Raw genomic sequence first — 18315 nt, forward strand, 5'->3', positions numbered from 1 at the left:
ATAAATTTTTTAAGTAACAACTCGATATCATAACTAACATATCTATTAAGTAACAATGAAATATTATAATTTAAGTATCCGTAGTGTTAAGTAGCAGTCTCCATTGAGTTAAGAAACTACATCATACAACAAACAAGAAATCTATTAGATTTATCAACAACAAACCAGATACTTTCTCTAAGCATGGGATTAAGCAACAAAATGATATCATAATTAAGAAATCCGTATAGGTTACATTAACATAGATCGTAATTAATGCATCCGTTAGGTAAGGCAACAATACAACACTATAATTAAGATATTTATTTATATAATTAGGATATCCATTGGGTTAAAAAGCAATAAAATATAATAAATAAGTCTTACATTAATAAAGTAAAGGATTCCCACAACAGCTCATTGTGTGCCAGGAGGGTGATCAGCGGCTTGATTGTGGCAATGTGGACATCACTGCACGCAGGCCATTTTCACTTCTTAGACAAACTGGTACCCATCGATCTGCAGCTGGGAGGTCTTCATGCCACCACTCGAGATTGAAACCCAGTTTTTTACAATAACACTTCAGTGCATTAACCCCTGAGTCATCCCGGCTAAGTCATACATGAGTTTAAACATTAATATGATATAATTGTTAAGATACCCATTGACTAAAATCACAATATGATAATCTAGTTAAAATATTCATTGCGTTAATTAACACTGTATGTTTTTGTGTAGGTACGCATGTGATGGAAGGGAGTGGGAAGATGGTGGTCACGGCAGTAGGGGTCAACTCCCAAGCTGGTATCATCTTTACACTGTTAGGAGCAGCCAAAGAAGAACAAGCAGCACCATCAAAGCCAAATCCTAAAGGTAGTATAGATAATATAAAGTAGTATAGATAATATAAAGTAGTATAGATAATATAAAGTAGTATAGATAATATAAAGTAGTATAGATAGAAAGTGGCTGGGTGGCGCAGTTGGTTTGTCGTCGCCCTTCTGAGCCCATGTCTGCGGGTTTGATCCCCGGCCCAGACACTGGATTTTCGGGATGCAGAAAATCCTCAGCGACCATGTCGTATGATTATGCGACATGTAAAAGATCTCTGGAGTGCCTTATTGGCTCTTGGCATTTCCGGCAAAATTAAATTCCTAGTGCACTTTAGCATCCAAATAGAGTCTAGGCGCTGCCATCTAGTGTGGCAGAAACTAGACATCCAAATTTACATGACCAACGATATCTCACCCATTGTGGTGGTCCTGAAAGAGTGAATACCACTTCTGGAAAATGCACCAGGTCTGCTCATCGGGAAGACTGATTGTGCAGCTCATAGGAAATAAAAAAAGTATAGATTGCATCTCGCACTTTCACACAGAGAATACAATATTTTTAAATACTAAAACTATATTAAACTAATAACTGTAAACTATGATTTCATTTGTTCTGGCCCTCTTTACTAAAAGTATTTAAATAGATAAACGACTTTATATAGGTATATATATCTTACGTGGTTTTAAAACTGCTGGTATTCCTCGATCCAAGTTGACAACACTAGAGACACACATAAATACGTAAAATTTATTGTTTAATTTTAAAAGTATATAAATACGTCAAAAAGAAAACTAAACTATAGTAAGAAAGTAAATTAAACATACTAAAGACTAAACCTACTTTTCGAATCGAAACATATGTGTGCCTAGAAAATAAGTTTTTCTCTATTTCCCCCATACAAAATGCAATTATTATTACTAATTTCTTACTTTAAAATATTAAGAAGTAAAATAAATAGTATAAAAGCATAATACTAGATTACTTGATTAAAAAACTTTCTTGCCTTCAAAAACATGCAGATGCAAATAAAAGTCGACATAGTTCAAGCACTCAAAAATAGGCGCCTATTTCAAGACTTGGTAGGTATGGATAAAATGAAGCAAAAGTGATTTGAAATATGAAACTTACGTTATTGATTTAAAATCACCTTTGTTACTTCTTAATTCATGTCTGGCAAGTTTGAGAAATGGGCATCTGTTTTCAAGCGCTTGAAACTTGTTGACTTATTTCCGTTTGCATACTTTTGAAACCAATGAGGTTTTTTAATCAAGTAATATCTTACTACTTCAGTTTCTTGGGATTATTTATCTAACACTAGATTGTTTAAACATAAGCACGGCAGCATTTATTTTAGATTTGCAAAGATAAATTTAAATAGATTTGAGAGGTATAAATAGATTTCTGCTACGCTGTATCAAATACATTGGTAGCTATTTCATTGTTTGAATACTATATAAACTTCGAAATAAAGCAACTTTTCTCTCCAGTTAAATTTGGTATTGTTATATATTATAAATTTTATACCAATTGTATAATATATTTGCATATATTTATGTTATATTTGTATTTATATTGTTAATATTTGCGTAAATGTAGACTGGGCTACATTAGGCATGAGCTACTTTAGGCATGGGGTGCGATTGTTCTTGTTTGTCAGTGGCGCCATCTGTGGCCAAGAATTAGACTTCTGCCACACTCATTAGTCGCATCTGTTTATAGGACGAACCCATCCATACACTCATTCATTCATCCACAAATCGTAATTTTGACCTGAACCACAGAACGATCAATCTCCAATTCAGATATAGATGCAAATACTATAATAAATTACCATGTTAAAATTATTTCAAACTAGCCGCATGTGGTGAAAAGACGGTCGGCTTTCACGTACGTAACATTTCATGTCTACCTTGGTTAAAACGTAGTAGTTGACATTTATGTCTATTAGGCTAATCAGACCGATAATCACAGAACGTTGATAATCGGGGAACTTTGATTAACTAAATGAATCTTTTTTATTTATTTTTTTAATTATTCAATAAAAAGCACATGGACCAAATGCGAGACTTCCATCTTGGTAAAAAAGCGTTGTTTAACTTTGCTGTCAATTAGGCTAATTACGCCGATAATAACAAAATATAGCAATTAAACTTTTTTTTTTTTAAATATCTTTTAGGAAACATATTTTTTTTTTCGTTTTGGACTTTCTGAAATTTTTGTTTTAGATTTTCTCTCATTTTCATAAGGAACCGCAATCAATATAATTTCATAATAACAGCAATTAATTCACCAGTTACTACTGACAGAGGAAGGAGAGTTGACGCTTTAGCCTGAATGTTTGAAAATGATCTATAAACGTGTGATTTCAGATAACTTTAAAATACTAATTTGGTGGTGCATTGTGGTAATCCGCCAAGGCTACTGCTAGGTCTTTGTTGATTATATAGATAATCTGGAATGACGAATAAAAATTAATTAAGTATTAAAAAACTCGCAGTAAACAACTGTTTTGATTAGAGTTATAAACTTACAAACGTCGCTGTTGGTATCTTTAAAAGATTACTATATATTATTATTACTATGTACATACTATATATAGAAAACTATATATTTGCCCATAGCTTAATTTAAAACAATGGTTTCGCTGAACCAATAAGAAAACTTCGTTTTTTAAATGTCTCTAACTTAAAAGAGGAAAATCGGGTTTCGTTTCAATTTGTATTTTGCATTTTTAGTGCTTATGGCATATCCACAATACGTTGCACAGACGCACTCAGATATTTTATTTTATTATATGTGTGGATTATTAAAAATTCTGTCTTAAAATTCCGATAATAAATGAATAAAGATTGTTAAATAATTTCTTGCGTTAAATAATGAGTAATTTTTGAATGCAGCTGGAGATGGAGAAGCTAACATTCCGAATGATACTGCGCCTCATGAAGGAAAAAGAGAAGCTCCTAAAAGTAGCGCAGAGGAGAACAATCCTCATAAAGAAAAATACATTTTTGAAAAGTCTTTGATTTAAAAACATAAAAAAAAAAAAATTGAAAATCGGGCTTCGTTTCAATTGGAGTTTTGTATTTTTAGTGCTTACGGTATACCCTCTAGAGCTTACGGTATCTGTTTTAAAATTCCGATGACAAATTAATAAAGAATGTTAAAAAAAATTATAAAATAATGTTTAATAATGAGTAATTTTTGAATGCAGCTGGAGATGGAGAAGCTAACATTCCGAATGATACTGCGCCTCATGAAGGAGAAGCTGAAGCTCCTAAAAGAAGCGCAGAGGACAGCAATCCTCATAAAGAAAAATCCGTGCTGCAAGCCAAATTAACCAAGTTAGCCATTCAAATTGGATATGCAGGTATCACTTTTCTACACTTTATTTATTTTCCATATTATTTGACTTATTACCTGAGATTATCCCATTCAGTATGTTTACAGACTTATTTAATCTACTGAAATTAATTATGTTTCGGTTTTTAAGAGATTCAGCACTGCAAACTCTTTCGGAAATCCAGGAAGAAATGGCAGAACTATTCCCATTTATGATGCTTTTTATTTAATTTACGGGTAGGAAGATCTCCGGTCAGGGCCGCTTTTGCACTAGTTTAGATAACCGCACAAATTCCGTCCGTAACGCTGTCTAGGTAAATTAGCAAACACAAACTCAAAACTAATTATTCCATAAGAAAAAGAGGTTGTTAGAGAGACCAGCGTTCTATGTCACATGGTTACCTCAAAATAGAATAGGCACAAATCTATTTTATTCAATCTTTTGCTTACAGCTCTTAGCATTACAAAGCTATTCTGGTCCACTTATTGTACCAGGCGTAAGCAAAGGGTTAAATTGCATTTGGGTTGCCTAAATGCTAAGTAGACAAGTCTGATAGTTTCAAAAAATCACAGGAGACTGCAATACCACCGTTTAGCTGTACCGAGGACGCTGAGCACATAAAATTAGTTAACTCATCCGCGTCAAAGTATTAAAAATAAACCCTGGTGCTTTTGAGGTTGTTTTGAGGTAGAAAATGAGCTTTATGTTTTGCACCAAAAATAACATTATCAATAAACCTCATTTTCATTCTCATTTATACTTCATAAATTCAACCTCTTATGTAACTCAGCAATGCTTTTAGTTGAAATCGCGTGAAATGATACACACCTCATAACATACTTGTTTGCTAGAAGTGCCGAAAAAGTAACCTGCACACCTTAAAAATAAGAACTATCAGCTGGTTGCTCAAAGATAGATTTCCATCAACCTCAAGTGTGAATAAAAAAACTTCATTCACCTTGATCATAAACCTTGGGAGGCTGGTTTTTTTTAAAGTTGTTTTTGAAGTCAACTTCAATTAAACCTCAAATCAACCTTAACACCTCAAATAAACCTTAAGTTTTTGCAGGAACCGTGTAAAAGATGGTTGTGTATTGAATAGAAAAACCTGCATCAGTAGAAGTTTGATGACAATTGGCGATTGCTCTGTTTCGTTACTCAGTGAGAGTGCTATGCAGCACAGATGTCCCAAGTTTTAATTTTTTAACTGCCTCTAATCATTTCATCAATCGAAACATTGGATTTCTTGGCGATCATAGCCAACTGGCTTGCTCTTGGCAGATCTAATATGGATAACAAAACATTCTGGATGTAGTGTATCTACCACTACAAAAGTACAATTTCAGTTCACTAGTATATAAGACATGTTAACTCAATTCCATATTGGATACCTTCTCATAGTTGAAGGTTGACATTGCAGATACCTACTAACCCCACATTGGTGACCTTCGGATGTGATATGAACACGCCGATCTTGATATTAACGTCCACTTCGACTTGAACACGTCTACTTTGGATGGTCCACATTGAAAAGTTGACTTGCTACTTGTGACTGCGACATTATCCGCCTCCTCGCGCTCTTAGAACTCAGTCTCAATTAAACACAACGTCAGCCTACATACACTCGACTGCTAAAGGAAACACAGGAGTGACCACGACAGTGAATTTAATACAGCACTCACGTTCAGCACTCAAAAGTACGGTAATCTAAATACAGCTCTAACGGTTTAGCACAAAACAGAAATAAATCAACTACGGGTATCCCGTTCATCGAATTCTATCACAGAAAAAATTCTGGTGTGGGGGGGGGGAGTACTGCAGAGATGCCAACTGCTCCGGACTCGCCAAAATAATTAAAAAAAACGGTAAATAACTACAAAGTAAATTTCTCAAATATATGGCTTTTTTTGCTTGCTTTTTAAAAGGTATAGCATGACAGAGGTACTATAAAGTGGCGAATTATATAAGCTTACGAATTATTTAGAAATAGTGGTGGATAAAAATCTACTAAATTGAATTTATTAAACCAAGAATCACAATTGATAAACTACCACTTTAAAACATATATCTGCTGTCCGGAGCAAGTTGACATCTCTGGTACTGTAGTGTATCTACCACTACAAAAATACAATTCCAATTCACTAGTATAAAAGACTAGTATGTTAACTCCATTCTATGTTGGGGTACCTTTGCATAGATGAAGGTTGACATTGTAAATATCTACTAGCCCCACACTGGGACACTTAAAATCTTAAATGAATTTTTTTGTGTAGTGTTGTTTTTCTTCGTTTTTCCTAAAATTATATTGTTGTCTTTTAGGTTCGACGATCGCGGCATTAACCGTGGTAATCCTGATGATTCGTTTCGCCATCACGACATTTGTAGTGAATGAAAACACGTGGAAGGCGGAGCATTCTCAGTTGCTGGTCAAGTTCCTGATCATCGGTGTTACGGTGCTAGTAGTCGCCGTGCCCGAGGGACTTCCCCTCGCCGTCACCCTTGCCCTAGCCTACTCCGTCAAGGTAATTAACAAGCTGGAAACCATGTTTTACTAAAATAAAACATTTAAATGCTTCTGGGACTGATAATTAAATCTGAAGATTAATAAGAAATTCTTCTAGGACTGATAATTAAATCTGAAGATTAATAAGAAATCCTTCTAGGACTGATAATTAAATCTGAAAATTAATAAGAAATCCTTCTAGGACTGATAATCAAATCTGAAGATTAATAAGAAATCCTTCTAGGACTGATAATTAAATCTGATGATTAATAAGAAATCCTTCTAGGACTGAAATTAGAAAATCGATCACCATCAAATAGCGATCGAACGAGTTAGAAGAAATAGAATCGAAGAACTTGTTTCAGTTGCATAAGGGTGTAGGCGTTATATAAAACATTTAATTTTAATTTTATGGTATTTACGATAGAAAAAAAGCATCGCGTAAGTCTTCTCATTTCCATTACTTAAATATTGGCATAAAAGGATACTTTCTTGAAGAAAAAAAGAAGAATGCAATATTAAAATATGAACTTCTCAGTGTATATTTTAAATGTTGCATGGTATTTGATTGCTCATTTCATTAATAAGTTTTTTAATCTTAAAATAGAAGGTATTCTCCTAGCAGAGAAAAAGAAAAAAACTTATTCCGTGAAATTGCTTTTTTTTATCAAGTATACACAAAAGAAGAGATATTATGGAAACAAAACTCTATTTTACTAGCTTAGAAAAAAAACAACAATACTACGCGATAAGTGCTTTTTTCATGGTTTATAGTAACGAAAAGAAAAACCATTAAGGAAAAGAAATACTATTTTCTTATCTTGGGAGAAAAAACTTCATTCTGGAAAAAATAAAAAAAATAATACGCCACATACTTTTGTCATAACATTAACTGTTCATTTTGAATGTTAACAAAAATATGTTCATAAAATTTGCTATTTTCTGTTGCTACAATTTTAAATCTGACAGTGATAACAAATATGAAAAAGACAACAGTTAAAGTTAAAAGACGTTAATCACAAATTTTGTAATTATTAAAACTTAACGCATTTGGGTGATTAATGGTGCACCTTCATTGGTAGAATAGAGTAGCAGTGATGGCAAAAATAGTGATTTTTTTTTATAATTCTACTTCTTTAAAAAGCAATTTTTATCATTTTTACTCTTTTAACTGTCTCACAAACTGGTGTAACCAGCCCATTTGTATTACCTTTGTTTTTTTCCATCCTCCCCTCTTTTATCTTACACAAAAAGGTGCACCATGTGGCCTATAGATTTTAAAAAACAAACTATTTGTGATTTTATTAATGTTTTTACTTTTATGAGATAACAAATGCTTCATTCAGTGCTTAACCACTGAAGACGCGTGACTCATTACATAAAATTAGGCTTAATCACTGAAAACACGTGACTCGTTACATAAAATTAGGCTTAATCACTGAAAACACGTGACTCGTTACATAAAATTAGGCTTAATCACTGAAGGCACGTGTTTCGTTACATAAAATTAAGCTTAACCATTGAAGACACGTGACTTATTAGATAAAATTAGGCTTAACCACTGAAGACACGTGACTCGTTACATAAAATCAGGTGTGGACATGTTGGTGACGCACTAGCATCTTTTCGTGCGAAATCTGCGAGAGATCTGTTCTGATTTTTTTAGCGTATGAATAGAACAAATTAGAGAAATTTTAAACAGTGATTGTCGTACTTTACGTTTTTTTTCTACACCTTAACGACACTGCAATTTGTAAGGAAATTTTTGCACGTGCTCCGTGAAGCTTAAATATCGGGGTTAGTATAAAGGGGACCGTAGTAGCACTTTGCAAATTCTCTCTTTTTATTGTATTTGTCTTACATTAACCGTAACGCTAACCTTGTTTTTACTCTCAGCTATATTGAGATTTGTAGTTAAAATTTCATGCATGATCCATAAAGCTTAAATAGCGTTAGTGATAGAGCTTGGAGAAACTTTAATGCTTTGCAAAATCTCTCTATTTGTAATCATTGCATTAGAAAATTGTATTTACCCGAAATAATATGACGATAAAACTTAGTAGGGCGAGTGTGAAAAAAAGTGTTTGACATTCACTTGGTTATTTAATGTTTTTATTTTTGTTTTTTAACTTATGAATCTCTATTTTGTCTGTCAATTCAATTTCAATTTTCCTATACCTTTTTAGAATGAATATTTTGAAATCTAAAATGTCCATTTGGATTTTTTAAGTTTCCAATTAAAGTTGTTTTCCAATTCAATTAAAATCGCAACAACCTTTTTTAACTTATAGTGCAATTTATTATTTTTATTCTCTTAACTTATTTTAACATTGAAATCATAAAATCTGTCCATTACTTCACAGAGTTCAGGTTCGAGATTGTCATTTTTCTTATAATTTAATTCATAATTTTTCCCATTTTCTTCCTACAAACGAAAAAAAAAAGAAAAAGAAAAACGAAATTTGACGCATCTTTTGGTACATTAAGGAATTTGTGGGTTAAAGGCCTACTGCAGAAGGATGTCGAAATCGCGTTCTTCAAGAAATATACAGTAACAATGAAAAAAAGAATAAAACACGAATAATTTTTTTCTTAGAAATATACTCCATTTCTAAAATATAAAAGCTGTAAATGTAAAAAGAGAAAGTATTAGTTTAAAATGTTCTAAGAGTAAAAAATGAAAGTGGAAATTTGAAATGCTCTAAGTGTTGAAAATATAAGTGGAAAATATAAGTGAACAGTTAAAGTAGTACTTTGTTGTTTTATTTATGCAATTAATTTTTTTATTAGAATGTAATTATATTTTTTTTTTTTAGAAAATGATGAAAGATAACAATCTTGTGCGGCATCTTGACGCATGTGAAACTATGGGTAACGCTACTGCCATCTGTTCCGATAAGACAGGAACTCTTACAACCAATAGGATGACAGTGGTAGAAGCTTTCATTAGTAGTGAGTACATTTGCATTATTACTTAATTTTACATGGATTTCATTTTTTCTATGTAATATATTTGTTTTGAATAAAATGAATTTTTTAATATGTATTTTTATTCTAGTTTTTTGAAAATAAAAAATAAAAAGTATTAGTACCAGTACTTTTACCCTAAAAGTACCAGTACTTTTACCCTAACAAAAAATTCTGATATATCGTAATTTTTTATAGTAATATTTATTGTATCACTGTAATTGAATATGTATTACAACGAAAATTACAGTATTAAAAACTACTTTAAGTAGTTATCGCAATTTAACTAATTTTAAAAAAATGTCAGAAAATTTTTCAGATGAAAACGTACTCTACATCCTCGACATTTCCTAGAGGCATTTACTTTTTCTTTCTGTTTTATTCGTGCATTTCTATGACTCAGACATAGTTTTAAGCGCCACGTAGTCTATATTAAAAGTTTGTACTCTTGTTTGGAGCAGTATAGTTACTCTACATTTAATTAATCAATGAAAATTTAATATTTCATCGATTATTTTAAAGTTTTTTAAAATATTTTGATGACTATCTCTATAATAATTATATTCTAATTCACATACGGATTTGTAATCTATATAACTTTTTTGACATTTTGTTGCACGAAAATATATTAAGGATTATTTATTTGTTGCATAAAAATATATTCACCAATTATATCACCTTTTTAAATAAAAGTTAAAAATTATATAGACGCTTTTAAATGAAAGATTAATATTTATTCATTTCCTATACGGTAATAGTAGGAATCAAAGAGTACACGGTTACATAGAAAAGTAATCAAAAATGTAACTTCATTGTATTTAATAAGAAAGAAAAATAAATAATGAAATATTTATGAATTTACATTCGAATAATACGTGTCATCATATTTCTTTTCTATTTCATTCTAATACCAATTGTGATCGTTTATCTTTAAGAATATCTTTATAAACAAAAGAATAACTTCTTTGTGAAAAAAAATTTCAAATGAAAAAAAATTTGAATTTAAAAGAAAAATGCATGTTAGTTGTTTATAACAAAGAAGTAAAATTCTTACGAAATATGGACAAGTGCCAAAACTAACTTTTCGAATATAAGTTTAGTTATTGTTTGTCTGACAAATTATCAGTTTTGGAAATTATAAAAATGTTTTTTATTTAACAGCTTGGTTTAACTCATTGTCAACGGAACAATTTAAATTATTTTATTTTTAGTCGTTATGGTATAATAGAAATTACTTTTCGCCACAAGGAGTTGTAATTTGTCTGCCAAATTTCCGAGAAAATGGTGGCTGTAAGCCAAGAATGACACTAATTAAATTATTTCCCACAATTAAGCGGGTTCAATTTTAAAACTATTATTTTTTTCTCTCAAAATGCTTTCTTTTTTTTTTGCGAGACAAAATTATTTTGTAGAGGTTAGAGAACAAAACTACGCATCTATTCCTTAGGATATTTAAGTTTATAAAAATTTATTTATATTTTTAACAAAGGAATCACTTACTTTAATAAAAATTGCAAAAAAAAAATTATACAAATAAAGCAGAATGTTTATATATATGCGTGCATGTACCTTACACAAATCCGTATTTATGTATCAATCCGCTAAAAATTTCAGTATATATATGTTCGGAAACACTGCGGATATAAGTATCTTCATAATATTTTTTTGACCACAGGCTTGCGCCATATCACAAAGAACTCCCAAATCAAGTATTGGGAGAAATTTGCCCTCATGGAGGACTTTTTGAGAGAATTAAGTGACATTTGCGTTACTTGGAGAGGAAAGTCCCAAAAACTTCACAGGGTTAGCCTGATGGCAAGAGGACTTTAAGCCATAATTCGTTCGTCACTGAAGATATTTTTGTCAGCACTGTGGTCGGAGCGAGCCGGGAGTGAAATTCATATCGATCAGCCGTTGTTGGGATTCGAACCCGGTTTACCTCGTTGTGAAGCGAGTGTTCTATCCCATGAGTCACCACGACTCAAGAGATTATTATATTATAATTTTTATTTTATAACCGTCGTTGAACAGTCGAACCAAATTTTGGGTTTATGACTTCTAATGTTCAACTCCGTAGCCTTGTAATTTTAAACCCAATCCAGAAGACAAGGGAACTCCTAGATCAAGTTTTGGGAGAAATTTGCCTTCGTGGAGGACTTTTTGACGGAACTAACCCTCATTTGCGTTACATGGAGAGGAAGACCATGAGAACCTCCCACGATTAGCATGACAGCAATGGGACTCTAACCAATGATCCGTCAACCACTGAGGATATTTCAAGTCAGCAAGCTGGATACGGAATTCGTATTGACCAGCCTTTGCTGGGATTCGAACCCGGTTCACCTCATTGGAAGGCAAACGCTCTATCTCCTGAGCCATCGCGACTCAAGAGATCATTATTGTAGAAAAATAGGCTTGATTTATCATACATTTAGCATAATTTACAAATATTAAATACAGAGCCGTGATAGTTCAGGGGATAGAGCTCTTGCCTCCCAATGTGAAGTCACTGATTCGAGTCACATTGATGACTGGTCGATAAAAATTCTGTCCTGGTTCACACCGACCATAATGCTGGAGTAAAATATTCTCAGTGGTAAATGAATCAAGGGTTAAAGCAGTGCCGTCTCGATATGAGAAGTTGACAGTTGCAGAGGGGGGGGCCGGTACTGACAGTGATCTTCAGCACTGACGTCAGGCATCGCAATCCATGTTTCAGCTGGTCTTGTGTTAGTTATATGCTATGTTGATCCTAGCGTGTTATAAATCATACATAAAATCGTCAAAAGTTACTTTACTTCCTGACGTGGAAGATATAGATTGTTTGTTTCAAATCATTTCCATTCATATATTCATTATTACTTTCTATTACTGATCTTTGAAAAAGAAATGTTGCATATTAAAACAATGGGGGGCTTCGTTAATTGGTATTAACTTGGATGACGAAGATAAAAAACTCTAATTTTAGAATTTCAAAATTTTTCATAAAAATGCTAAGTAATTTCTTCTGAAACTTATTTAACTGATTTAAAATGTATTTTATTTAAACAAAGAAATATAAAAAACAAATTATATATTCCTAGCTGGTTAAACTTAAAACGTAACAACTATATATATATATATATATATATATATATATATATATATATATATATATATATATATATATATATATATATATATATATATATATATATATATATATATATATATATATATATATATATATATATATATATATATATATATATATATATATATATATATATATATATATATATATATATATATATATATATATATATATAAAATTTTACTGTGACGTTTTTTGTGCTTAAACTGTATCAAAAAAGATATCTTCCATCATGAATAAATTTTTATTGCGTAACCTACGTAAATGAGAAGCTCAACTGGTTTAGCTGAGTTGAGTTGTAAATTAATGACACTAGTAGTCAATTTAGAATACAAATTATTTTGAATGTTATATATTGTGGAATTATAAAGCACTTGTTATTCTTTTCAGATATGCATTATAAAAGCACCCCTAAATATTCAGCTATACCATCCGAAGTGGCTTCTTTGATTGTAGACGCTATATCAATCAACAGCGCCTACACATCTCGAGTGATGGTTAGTCAATCCAACTATAATTTTTATGCATTTTGTACAAACAAATTGTAGATTAATTATTTTTATATCAATATGTAGAACCTACATATCTCGAGTGATGGTTAGTCAATCCAACTATAATTTTTATGCATTTTGTACAAACAAAAAGTAGATTAATTATTTTTATATCAATATGTAGAACCTACATATCTCGAGTGATGGTTAGTCAATCCAACTATAATTTTTATGCATTTTGTACAAACAAATTATATATTAATTTTTTTTTATATCAATATGCAGAACCTACACATCTCGAGTGATGGTTAGTCAATCCAACTATAATTTTTATGCATTTTGTACAAACAAATTGTAGATTAATTATTTTTATATCAATATGTAGAACCTACATATCTCGAGTGATGGTTAGTCAATCCAACTATAATTTTTATGCATTTTGTACAAACAAATTGTAGATTAATTATTTTTATATCAATATGTAGAACCTACATATCTCGAGTGATGGTTAGTCAATCCAACTATAATTTTTATGCATTTTGTACAAACAAATTATATATAAATTTTTTTTATATCAATATGCAGAACCTACACATCTCGAGTGATGGTTAGTCAATCCGACTATAATTTTTATGCATTTTGTACAAACAAATTGTAGATTAATTATTTTTATATCAATATGTAGAACCTACATATCTCGAGTGATGGTTAGTCAATCCAACTATAATTTTTATGCATTTTGTACAAACAAATTATATATTAATTTTTTTTTATATCAATATGCAGAACCTACACATCTCGAGTGATGGTTAGTCAATCCAACTATAATTTTTATGCATTTTGTACAAACAAATTGTAGATTAATTATTTTTATATCAATATGTAGAACCTACATATCTCGAGTGATGGTTAGTCAATTCAACTATAATTTTTATGCATTTTGTACAAACAAATTATAGATTAATTATTTTTATATCAATAAGCAGAACCTACATATCTGGAATGATAATTAATCAATGCAACTATATATTTTTTTTGTACAATCCATCTTTATACTTCTTCTTATTTGTATATCAATTAAAAGGGCCTGAAAATCTCTAGTGATGATTAGTCTATCTAAATATATTTTTTACACATTTTGTACAATCCATTTTTATATTTCTTCTTATTTTTATATGAATTAACAGCGCCTGAAAATGTGGAGTGATGATTAGTCTAACTAAATATATTTTTTACACATTTAGCAATATCCATTTTTATATTTTTTCCTATTTTTATATCAATCAGTAGCACCTAGAAATCTCGGATGATGACTTAGTCTATCTAAATAAATTTTTTTACACATTTTGTATAATCCCTTTTTAAGTTTCTTATTATTTTAATATCTATCAGCAGCGCCTATACATATCAAGTGATGGTTAATCAATATATATATATATTTTATACATTTTATACAATCATTTTTTATGATTTTTTTACACCATGGGAGTTTGAAAATCAAAAGATGCAATGTGTAATGTACTTATTTTTTGAATCTATGTTTCTGTAAAATATACAGTGTAAAAAATCATTGCTTTCATTTTTGGGCACAGAATTGCATCAAATATCAATATGATAAGTTTTGTTATTTTAACGTGCTCTTTTCCGGAAAAAGGGCAAGCTTTTTATTAAATACTAAGCTTGATTAGAAGTTTCATATAAAAAATCACGTCTTTCCTTGTCGAATATTATATATGATTATACATTATGTCGCCTTGATTATAAATGATACATATTTTTCACTTATAAAATACATTTCACAAATGAATAACTAGGTTATGTATAAATTATCACGTTAAACTAAATTATTAAAATTAAATAACACAATTTCGCAATAAATAATAATGACAAATTGCTTATATTATAATATAAGAAATATACACCGAAGAGCCATTACATTATGATCCCCCTCCATCTATAACAATGGGCTCGCTCAAGTTTTCATGGTTTCTCGCCCAGGAACAATGTTTTCATGGGGCACATTAGGACCCATAATCCTCATAGAACAATCCCTGACGTCTGTAAGCTACTTGAACATAGTTGCAGACCAGGTTCACCCATTCATGGCAACAGTTTTTCCTGCGGGGGATGGTGTTTACCAACAGGATAATGCACCATGTCATAAGGGTCGAATCGTCATGGATTGGTTCGAGGAGCATTCCAGTGATTTTCAAGTCATGTCTTGGCCCCCAAATTCACCTGAGCTTAATCCAATAGAGCATTTGTAGTCCTACTTGGAAAACCAAATTCGTGCTGCTACGCTACCTCTTCGCAATGTGAGGGAATTGCAGGACCAGCTGGTGAGCGCTTGGTACCAGATACCTCAGACTGCCTATCAGCACCTTGTGGATTCAATGCCACGGCGGGTGCTAGCAATTTTGAGGGCTAAAGGTGGTCCTACATGTTATTAGCAGGGTGGTCATAATATAATGGCTCTTCAGTGTAATTTTACAATAATAAAACTTTTAAATGTGAAAGATGAAAAGTTTATTTTGTACAATTTTAAATAGGAAACATTTCCAAGATATTTCAATTTTCATAATTATGTGACTTTTTAGCTGTAAACATTTGCTGTGCTATAATCTATTAGTAGTATTAGCAAGTTATAAAATATTAATATGTTTTTAAAGATTGATTTACTGTGCACTTTAAAAAATATCACCGCTAAATTACTATCAGTGATCTGAAAAATTTGCTCAAATCATGTGCCGTTAAAATGAATTTATGTTGAAGAGCTATCATGACATGATGAATCAAGGCAAAAATACATGTAGGGCTTAAATTTATTTTCGTGAAATATATCACTACCAACTGTAAAATTAAAGTTATGCTTGTTAAATTTACCTTATTCTTGACGTTGTCTGAGATTTGATTGTCGAATCAATGCAAATTGGTGTAGTGCTATTTTTCTAAGAATTACTGTAGTATCATATGTTCTAAGAATTATTGTAGTGCCATTTTTTGTGCTCACCGACGTATAGAGTCCGAGTTAGATGTTATTCGACGTCAGCTGGGTTTGAGTCTAGAGGTATTGTGCCCGTAGTCTGATGCTGTAATCACCATGGAAAAGGGCGAACGCCTCAGAATTGCGTTAGGAAGCTTTACACAACAACCGTATAAATAAACGATCAACTTTACTAATTTTGTTAAGTAATTAGGATTACTGAGCATTTTTTAAAAAGAACAGAGCTGCCCATAAATATTTACGACCAGCTCTCTGAACTTTAGCATTTGCTTTACATCTCTTAGCAATTTAGTTTTGTTTTTAATAAATTAAAAAATAAATAAATAAATATAAATTTAAATAATTCAGATTTAATATTTTAAACCATTTTGTTTTAATTTTTGATTTATTAACATCGAAGTTAATAGCTCTTGGAGGTTCTGAAACATTTTATTATCTCGTTTTTCTATTTAAGAATATTCTGATTAATGCATCAAAATAACTTTTATGAGAGTAATTTTCTTTAAAAGAATATAATTTGTAACTAAATGGGTCATAACAAAATATAATCTGCATGAAAACTTTGAATTTTTTTAAAACAAAACGTTTGCTACCGCAACTATTTTACCTATCATATTTCTTAAAATGAATGAATAAATAAAAAATTATGTAACTTTTGCCATTAAATTAATTAGTATAAAGAATCTTAATTGAGGTTTGCTAATTACCCTCTAGCTTTTATAATATAATTGACAACTGAAGATAAATGTTTTTTTCTGCTAAAACAAAACTAAAAACTGACTGTAAATTAATGTTTTTTTAGCCTCCTGACAATCCTGGTGAGCTGCCGAAGCAAGTAGGCAACAAGACAGAATGCGCACTCCTGGGGTTTGTGCTTGATCTGGGCAAAGACTATCAGGCTGTGCGGGACATTATGCCCGAAGAGAAACTTCACAAAGTGTACACTTTCAATTCCGTCAGAAAATCCATGAGTACTGTGATACGTCTGCCCAATGGTGGTTTCCGGATATTCACCAAAGGAGCATCAGAAATAGTTCTTCAAAAGTAAGATATCTTTAATCTGTGAAAAGATCTAAATTATCACCAGCTTATTGGAACAAATTGGGGAACTCTCTGGGGATAAACAAATGTACGCAGCATCACCCAGCACTAGAACCGTGACGAATTCTGTATATTTATTGCCATGAAGTGGGTTAAATTAAGTTATGATTATACAAGATGATTCAGCAAACCAGGGTCAGAAATATTATCGTACGCCACTAGGGGAGACGCTTTTCAGCTTGACATTTTATGTCTCTAAATGTTCTTACTTTTTCTGCTTTTTAGTAACTATTTTATTTTATAACCGGTGTTGAATAGCCGACAAAATTCTGAGTTTTCGACCAGCCACAGCTGGGTCGAATCTGGTCCCCTCATTCGGAGGCGAAAGCTCTACTCCTTGAACCATAGCGACTCTGCTGTTTTAATTAAATTTCCTTTTTGTAAAGAGTTATCCAAATTCTCTAGATAATAATCCAAATCTATTTTGGTAACCAGCAAGACAATTGTGGCCAGTTTCTAGCCTAAAGGCAGCAATAACGCTTGCTGTTGTTTCTAGTGCCACTTGCCAAGCGGCAAGCCTGCTTGGTGAAATCGAACAAATTTAAGGCAGAGTGTGCGTTTTTTGTTTCTCAGTGACGCCATCTATGGCCAAGAACTCGACTTCAGCCACACCATACGTCGCACCCGTTTATAGGGCGGACACATTCATACATCTTTTCATTCATCCACAGATCGTAATTTTGACCTGAATCAGAGAACAATCGATCTCCAATCCAGTACCCCCAGAGGTATTGATTTGTTATGGGAACATGGAGGACTTTTGCGACTCGACAGATTTAACGTGCATCAGTCACTTTACTGATGCCCGGTGGTTGAGCGGTAGCGCTTCGCGCTGTCGTGCAACAGGTCCTGGGTTCGATCCTCGAGCCGGGCAAGGTTGACTCAGCCTTTCATCTCTTCAGTGGGTCGATAAATGAGTACCAAGCATGCTTGGGAACTAAACACTGGGGGTTACGGCTCCTG

At 31.8% G+C, this 18315-nt stretch overlaps 1 protein-coding gene across 7 annotated transcripts in view; it reads left to right on the plus strand.

The window, feature by feature from the left end:
- Window positions 1-18315, plus strand: part of PMCA (plasma membrane calcium-transporting ATPase 3) — a 215126-nt gene that overhangs the window by 166929 nt on the left and 29882 nt on the right. For all 7 annotated transcript variants that reach the window (XM_087151226.1, XM_087151224.1, XM_087151225.1 and 4 more), the window contains exons 6-11: window positions 718-852; window positions 4025-4180; window positions 6473-6675; window positions 9473-9608; window positions 13147-13253; window positions 17054-17295. In XM_087151226.1, the coding sequence (XP_087007352.1) occupies window positions 718-852; window positions 4025-4180; window positions 6473-6675; window positions 9473-9608; window positions 13147-13253; window positions 17054-17295 (979 nt within the window). The remainder of the gene's footprint in view (window positions 1-717; window positions 853-4024; window positions 4181-6472; window positions 6676-9472; window positions 9609-13146; window positions 13254-17053; window positions 17296-18315) is intronic.

Source organism: Parasteatoda tepidariorum, chromosome 9 (assembly GCF_982258835.1).
Source record: "Parasteatoda tepidariorum strain Cologne lab strain chromosome 9, Ptep-v5.0, whole genome shotgun sequence".
Taxonomy (NCBI): Eukaryota; Metazoa; Arthropoda; class Arachnida; order Araneae; family Theridiidae; genus Parasteatoda; species Parasteatoda tepidariorum.